The sequence below is a fragment of the Oncorhynchus gorbuscha genome, unplaced genomic scaffold (assembly GCF_021184085.1).
Source record: "Oncorhynchus gorbuscha isolate QuinsamMale2020 ecotype Even-year unplaced genomic scaffold, OgorEven_v1.0 Un_scaffold_694, whole genome shotgun sequence".
In the NCBI taxonomy this organism is placed as follows: domain Eukaryota; kingdom Metazoa; phylum Chordata; class Actinopteri; order Salmoniformes; family Salmonidae; genus Oncorhynchus; species Oncorhynchus gorbuscha.
The window spans coordinates 242,260-250,000 of NW_025745768.1; the positions used below are offsets into that span (position 1 = coordinate 242,260).

Genomic DNA, 7,741 nt, shown 5'->3' on the forward strand with positions numbered 1-7,741 from the left:
AACCTGCTGACAATAAAGAGTGATTCACTTCAGATTGGTACTATATGTATCTAAGTCTGACTGGGACCTCTCCAACCTGCTGACAATAAAGTATCTAAGTGATTCACAATAAAGAGTGATTTCAGATTGGTACTATATGTATCTAAGTCTGACTGGGACCTCTCCAACCTGCTGACAATAAAGAGTGATTACTGGGACCTCTCCAACCTGCTGACAATAAAGAGTGATTCACTTCAGATTGGTACTATATGTATCTAAGTCTGACTGGGACCTCTCCAACCCTGACAATAAAGAGTGATTCACAGATTGGTACTATATGTATCTAAGTCTGACTTCCAACCTGCTGACAATAAAGAGTGATTCACTTCAGATTGGTACTATATGTATCTAAGTCTGACTGGGACCTCTCCAACCTGCTGACAATAAAGAGTGATTCACTTCAGATTGGTACTATATGTATCTAAGTCTGACTGGGACCTCTCCAACCTGCTGACAATAAAGAGTGATTCACTTCAGATTGGTACTATATGTATCTAAGTCTGACTGGGACCTGTCCAACCTGCTGACAATAAAGAGTGATTCACTTCAGATTGCTACTATATGTATCTAAGTCTGACTGGGACCTCTCCAACCTGCTGACAATAAAGAGTGATTCACTTCAGATTGTACTATATGTATCTAAGTCTGACTGGGACCTGTCCAACCTGCTGACAATAAAGAGTGATTCACTTCAGATTGGTACTATATGTATCTAAGTCTGACTGGGACCTGTCCAACCTCCAACCTGCTGACAATAAAGAGTGATTCACTTCAGATTGGTACTATATGTATCTAAGTCTGACTGGGACCTCTCCAACCTGCTGACAATAAAGAGTGATTCACTTCAGATTGGTACTATATGTATCTAAGTCTGACTGGGACCTCTCCAACCTGCTGACAATAAAGAGTGATTCACTTCAGATTGGTACTATATGTATCTAAGTCTGACTGGGACCTCTCCAACCTGCTGACAATAAAGAGTGATTCACTTCAGATTGGTACTATATGTATCTAAGTCTGACTGGGACCTGTCCAACCTGCTGACAATAAAGAGTGATTCACTTCAGATTGCTACTATATGTATCTAAGTCTGACTGGGACCTGTCCAACCTGCTGACAATAAAGAGTGATTCACTTCAGATTGCTACTATATGTATCTAAGTCTGACTGGGACCTAGACAACCTGCTGACAATAAAGAAGTGATTCACTTCTAGATTGGTACTATATGACACTGGGAGTCCAACCTGCTGACAATAAAAGAGTGATTCACTTCAGATTGCTACTATATGTATCTAAGTCTGACTGGGACCTCTCCAACCTGCTGACAATAAAGAGTGATTCACTTCAGATTGCTACTATATGTATCTAAGTCTGACTGGGACCTCTCCAACCTGCTGACAATAAAGAGTGATTCACTTCAGATTGGTACTATATGTATCTAAGTCTGACTGGGACCTGTCCAACCTGCTGACAATAAAGAGTGATTCACTTCAGATTGCTACTATATGTATCTAAGTCTGACTGGGACCTCTCCAACCTGCTGACAATAAAGAGTGATTCACTTCAGATTGGTACTATATGTATCTAAGTCTGACTGGGACCTCTCCAACCTGCTGACAATAAAGAGTGATTCACTTAAGATTGACTTCGAGTGTCCCTGTGTAAGAATTTCCACAATTACAACATTAGACATTAGTGCAGAGAAGGATAACATTAGACATTCGTGCAGAGAAGGATAACATTAGACATTAGTACAGAGAAGGATAACATTAGACATTAGTGCAGAGAAGGATAACATTAGACATTAGTGCAGAGAAGGATAACATTAGACATTAGTGCAGAGAAGGATAACACTAGACATTAGTACAGAGAAGGATAACACTAGACATTAGTACAGAGAAGGATAACACTAGACATTAGTACAGAGAAGGATAACACTAGACATTAGTGCAGAGAAGGATAACACTAGACATTAGTACAGAGAAGGATAACACTAGACATTAGTGCAGAGAAGGATAACACTAGACATTAGTGCAGAGAAGGGTAACATAAGACATAGACACTGTTTTTCTTTTTCTCTGTTTGTAAGCAATATGCTAAAACATGCTGAATTGACTAAATACAGTATAGTAATATAATTTGCCTGAAACTAATGTGTATTGTCCCATGTGTTGTTTCTGCATCCACACCTACATGCTTCCAGCTGGTTAGCAGTGTGTACAAGGCTTTGAGAAAGATCATAAGGCTACTGTGTAGAAATGTACGTGGAACCATTTCATACTCCTGAATGTGGGTTGGTGAATGTTTTGCATGGAGAAGACTTTGGACTGAGAATGGTGCTTTTTCATGAACATACCAGTCATACCTTTACATTTTTGTTTACAGAATGTTGTACATTCATGCCTTTGAATGGGCATGGATGGACAAATATGACACCTCTTCCCTATGTATCCTGTCCCTGAAACATCCAACCTTAAACCTGTCTCACAATGCAAGCTTTTATAGTAAGGATGGCTTCTCTCCGTTCTGGAAGTATTTGCTTGTGTGTTTGTAAGTGACTCACCTGTAATTCTGGAGGATGCTTGTGTTATACCCACATCAGGCATGAAGCTATTGGATATCATAGAATGGCCTTGCCTTGGCACTGTGTGTGATTCAGTTATGTTCTGCATCTGGTCGTTGTGAGTGTGATGGATGGATGCATGTCTATGTGAAGTGGTGGAGGGTAACGGGCGCTAGTAAATGCAGGGTGAATTACTACACCGTTCTGCGGTCAGAGGCTGAGTGGTGCGCTCAACGTTTTAACTTCCTGTTTATCTGTGTTCCAGGAAGTAGAGAGTGAGAGAGAAAGAGAGAGAGAACACTCAGGGGGAAGTGGAGAGACTCTCACCCACTCAGAGGCTCGCTCCGCTGCCATCATCGACTGCCCTCGATACTCATCCTGCACAGAAGACAGACTACACACAGGTATCGTATGGGAACCTCAATACTTTTTTTGTCATTCTCATTCAATTTCCAAAAATGTATGAGTACACCATTTGTAAATACAGAGCTAACAGTCAAATATACAGTTATTTGAGACACCTATAGGGGCCATTTGCAGTTTGTTTTCTGAAAGACAACATGTTATTTAGTTGTGAACGCCATCTTTAGGATCATTTGTTACATTGTGACGTTTAATGGCACCACAACTTACTATATACCATTATTAGTAAAGCAGAAAGCTGTGCAGGTATGAATGCATTATTTTAATGAGGGCAGTGTGAGTCTAGCTCCTTATGAAGTACTTGTATCTCTCCTCCTTTTAGACTGTGTTTCCTGTGTTGTCTGTGTTCAGGTGCTGAATCTGCCTTCCACCTCTGCTCCCAGAGTAAGAGGCTGGGCCTGAGGAGGCAGGGCCGCGTGGAGCAACTCCCCCCAGAAAAGCTTCACGACCCCTGGGTTAGGATCTCCGACAGCGCCCCTGATCTTGGAGGTCCTGAAGATCCCCATCAGAACCAGAGTCTGACTCATCCGAGCACACACCGTCACAACACACACTCCCACAGTAGCACACACCAACAACAAACGCACCATCTCAGCTCACACCACGACGCCACACACACTCCATCCCAAACCGACAGACACCCCAACGACACACACTCCCCAGTCGCCATGAGCCAACCGAGTGAGTTTTCCGAGCTTCCTGAACTCAACTGTACTTCCACCCACCACACCGCCCCAGACTCCACCACCCCCTCCACCCCTGCCTCCCTAATCTCCACCCCCAGCCCAAGGACTGAGGACCCCCCAGGGGTGAGGAAGGGCCCTCCAGTTGCCCCCAAGCCTGTGTGGAACCGTCAGAGCCTCAGGAGTATTAGGAATGGGAGGCCCCAGGCTGAGCTGGCCAAACCCCTGGACATCAGAGGCGGTGGAACGTACGTAGTGTTTCTCCAGAACATTTCTCCTTTATCTTGGGTTTTATGTAAATGTAGCGGAGGCGGTTCAGTCTTGCCTGAGATCTGAATACTTGTGTTAGCGTTTAAAGTGTAGGCTTTTATTTCAGTCAGTTGAGATGGTGTTGAAGGGTATAGGTCATCTGGATTTGATTCACAGTCTGTCCATCTAGTAATCATTTCTGTCTCATGTAAGTTACCCAGGTGGATGGACAATAACATTTAGAAATGTGTATTTCAACAGCACCTTCGGGGTACGTCTGCGGCCCACCTCCTCTACAGCCCAGCTGTCAATCAAGCAGAAGATCCATTCATTTGAGACCTTCTCTAGTCCTGAGGGTAAGGGTCAGGAGATGGAGGGCAACAACAGGAGGCCCCTAGCCCCCTCCACTCCCCTCCCTCTGAAGGACAAGGCACCCGTCAGGATTGACCCCCCCCTCTTAGAGGAGAATGGCATAATCCAAAATGACATGGGCAAAGGAGCCAAAATGACCTCTCCAATCCCTGACGAGGACCAGGACAGGAGGATGTCCTCTTTTCCCCCTGGAGCCTCTCCTCACTCCATCCTTCCGCCCTCTCCTGCCTCCCAACCTTCTCCTCCTACCTGCTTTTCTCTTCTTCCGACCCCCCACCCTACCTCGGAGCTCCAGACCCCAGTGGAAGAGACAACAGACCCCAATGCAGAGATCTCTGACTCGCCATCCCCCGAGGACACCATCACCTCCCCATCCACCCTAGAGGCACCTCTCCCTGAGGCCGAACCAGAAACAGAGCCCCTGGATGGGGCTGTAGAGGCCTCCATCTCCCCCTTGGGCCCGGTGCCCAGGAGGTCCAGCAGCTCCAAGGGAGAGAGCTTTGGTCCACTACAACCACCAGAGGAGGAGGGAGACCAGAGCCATGCCCAGGCTCAGGGCAAGCAGGCCAGCCTGCGGACACGTAGCCTGCCCCTGCCTACCTCTCCCTCCCCAGATGGGTCAACAACTCTACAAGGACTGGAGGGAGAGAGCCTGGGGAAGATACTTTCCTTCAGTAACCAGGTGTGTCTTTGGTCCACACTTTACATTACATCACATCGTCCAAGTGTAAATTGTAAAATGTCCAATTTAACTGAAGAAATGTATGAAATGTCACCTAAGTGTCATACCAGTTGAATGACCCATGTAATTACTCTGTAACAGGTTCATGCAATACATTTGTAACTGTCATTTAGTGTGTGGATTGTGGGCATCTGCGACACTTGGCAATAGTTTGTTGGGAAACAATATCATTTATATAATATTATCTTATATTTCATTATATTCTTACTGTAAAATATATGTGTTTTGACTGTGGTAAGAGCACAGGAATATAAGTGTCTTGTCTGCTAAATGAACAAATGAACTTACAGGCCATCCCACTTGCACAGACGTCAATTTAACGTCAATTCACCATCTGTAACGTGGGAATGACGTGGAAACCATGTTGGTTAAAACAGTGTGTGCCCAGTGGGATGCCAGTCTAAGCACCGTAACATAGTCAACTCAGCTGTTCTGTTCTTTTTCATTTGTTTTTCCCTCCATTTTCTTAGATAAAAGGCCAATTATTATCATATAATGTTGTGAACAGATAATGGTTCATTATGTTGATTAATATCCTTGAGATAATAATAATGAATAATTACTACAGTGTAGGCTGTTGATGGGAATGAGTGTCAGCAGACATTTAATTTGAAGTCAATTCGCCCGGTTGGGATTTTTCAATTTATTGTGGATTAATTGGATAATTATTTTAGACTATTATCGAAAGAACACGTGACAGTTCTTTCACCCATGGTGTAAGAAGGTGCTATAATGGCCTCTTGAGGTGGGATGAAGGGTAGAAAATAACAGCAGAGCCCTAACCACAACATGTGTTATACTCTGCTCTACTCTGCTCTGCTCTACTCTACTCTACTCTGCTCTGCTCTACTCTTCTCTTCTCTTCTCTTCTCTCTCTTCTCTTCTCTTCTCTTCTCTTCTCTTCTCTTCTCTTCTCTTCTCTTCTCTTCTCTACTCTACTCTACTCTACTCTACTCTACTCTACTCTACTCTACTCTACTCGTATCTGCTCTGCTCTACTGTACTCTACTCTACTCTACTCTACTCTACTCTACTCTACTCTACTCTACTCTACTCTACTCTGCTCTACTTTACTCTACTCTACTCTACTCGTATCTGCTCTGCTCTGCTCTGCTCTACTCTACTCTTATCTGCTATAATCTACTCTGCTCTATCTACTCTTATCTGCTCTGCTCTACTCTTATCGGCTCTGCTCTACTCTGCTCTGCTCTACTTTTATCTGCTCTGCTCTATTCTGCTTTACTGTACACTTATCTGCTCTACTCTGATCTCCTCTCTTCTGCTTTACTCTACTCTTATCTGCTCTACTCTGCTCTGCTCTACTCTTATCTGCTATACTATTCTCTATTCTATTCTTAACTGCTCTACTCTGCTCTGCTCTACTATTAACTGCTCTGCTCTGCTCTCTACTCTATTCCAGGTATCCCATGCCCTGATGCGTTCCATGCACTCCCTGCTCCCCTCCCTCTGTCCTACTTGGCCGGGTAACCCCGGGTCAGATCCACCAACTGCATCCCCTCTAGTCTGCAGCCCGGAGGAGCCCGACCCGGCCCAGAACACTCCCCTCTCCCCTGGCCCCGACAGCAATGAGAATAGCTTCTCTGTCAGGTAGAAACTCTCTCAAAACATCAACATACAGCATAGACCAGGGTTGGGGTCAATTCCATTACAATTCAATCAATTCAGGAAGTAAAAGGAAGTTCCTATTCCAGCTTTCCTCAATGCTTCTCTATGAGAAGAATTTCAAATTGGAATTCAGTTTACTTCCAAAATTGATGTAATTGAAATGGAATTGGCCCTTACCCTGGTATATACAGCATATTCACTGTTTCAATGACTGATACCAGACAGGCATACACATGCTACCTCTCAGGTGATTGGATGAAAAGGTATAAATATACACTGATTTCACAAGAGCTGATAGGAGTCTAGTATGTCTATGGACCTACACTGTAGTAGTGCTTGCTATGAAAAACGTAAGATAGCACTGCTCCCTGGAAGTCAGATTCTGTAAAGTAGAGATGGCATTATATATTATCAGATGGAACAGGCATATTTTAGATCAAATCTTTTCTGGATTTTGTCCCTGCTTCACAGGGCTTAATGCAATCATGGCAGTATCATCTTTAGTAAGAGGAAGTATGAACACAGGAAGTGAACAAACAGGAAGTCACACGTGTTATTTCTGTTCTGAGATATGTCATTATGTCGAAAGTGTTAATCTGACTGAAATCCTCTCAAAGTTTAGTCTGTAACAGATTGACCAGACTAAAACACAACTCTCTATTTAGTTTTCATACAGTGAAATGCATGATTATGAGAGTAGCTACGATGAACCTGTAATACAGAAGGTGTGTCTGTGTGTGTGTTCTGTATGTGACCAGTGTCAGTGAGTGAGTTGAACTCTGTTTGCTTCCTTATTCCTCTCAGCCTGTCTGATCTGAGGCAGTGTACCATTGAGCGGGGGGAGGAGGGAAGGATCCTGGTCTCACGCCCATCTCCGTCAGCATGTGCCCACTCTGTTATTTCAGCCATCCCTCCACAGGAAATACAGACCATGATCCAGGAAGTGAAAGCTCTGGATGAGGAAACACTGAAGGTGAAACTTTGTCAGTCTTTCTGTCCGTGTGTCCGGCCTGTCTGTTTCATTGTTTTTCATTTATTTGGAG

General features: G+C 44.1%; 1 protein-coding gene across 2 annotated transcripts in view; it reads left to right on the top strand.

The window, feature by feature from the left end:
* Positions 1-7,741, top strand: part of il16 (interleukin 16) — a 70,082-nt gene that overhangs the window by 54,838 nt on the left and 7,503 nt on the right. For both annotated transcript variants that reach the window (XM_046335270.1, XM_046335272.1), the window contains exons 19-23: positions 2,869-3,007; positions 3,378-3,957; positions 4,220-5,012; positions 6,493-6,680; positions 7,503-7,671. In XM_046335270.1, coding sequence (XP_046191226.1) covers positions 2,869-3,007; positions 3,378-3,957; positions 4,220-5,012; positions 6,493-6,680; positions 7,503-7,671 — 1,869 coding nt within the window. The remainder of the gene's footprint in view (positions 1-2,868; positions 3,008-3,377; positions 3,958-4,219; positions 5,013-6,492; positions 6,681-7,502; positions 7,672-7,741) is intronic.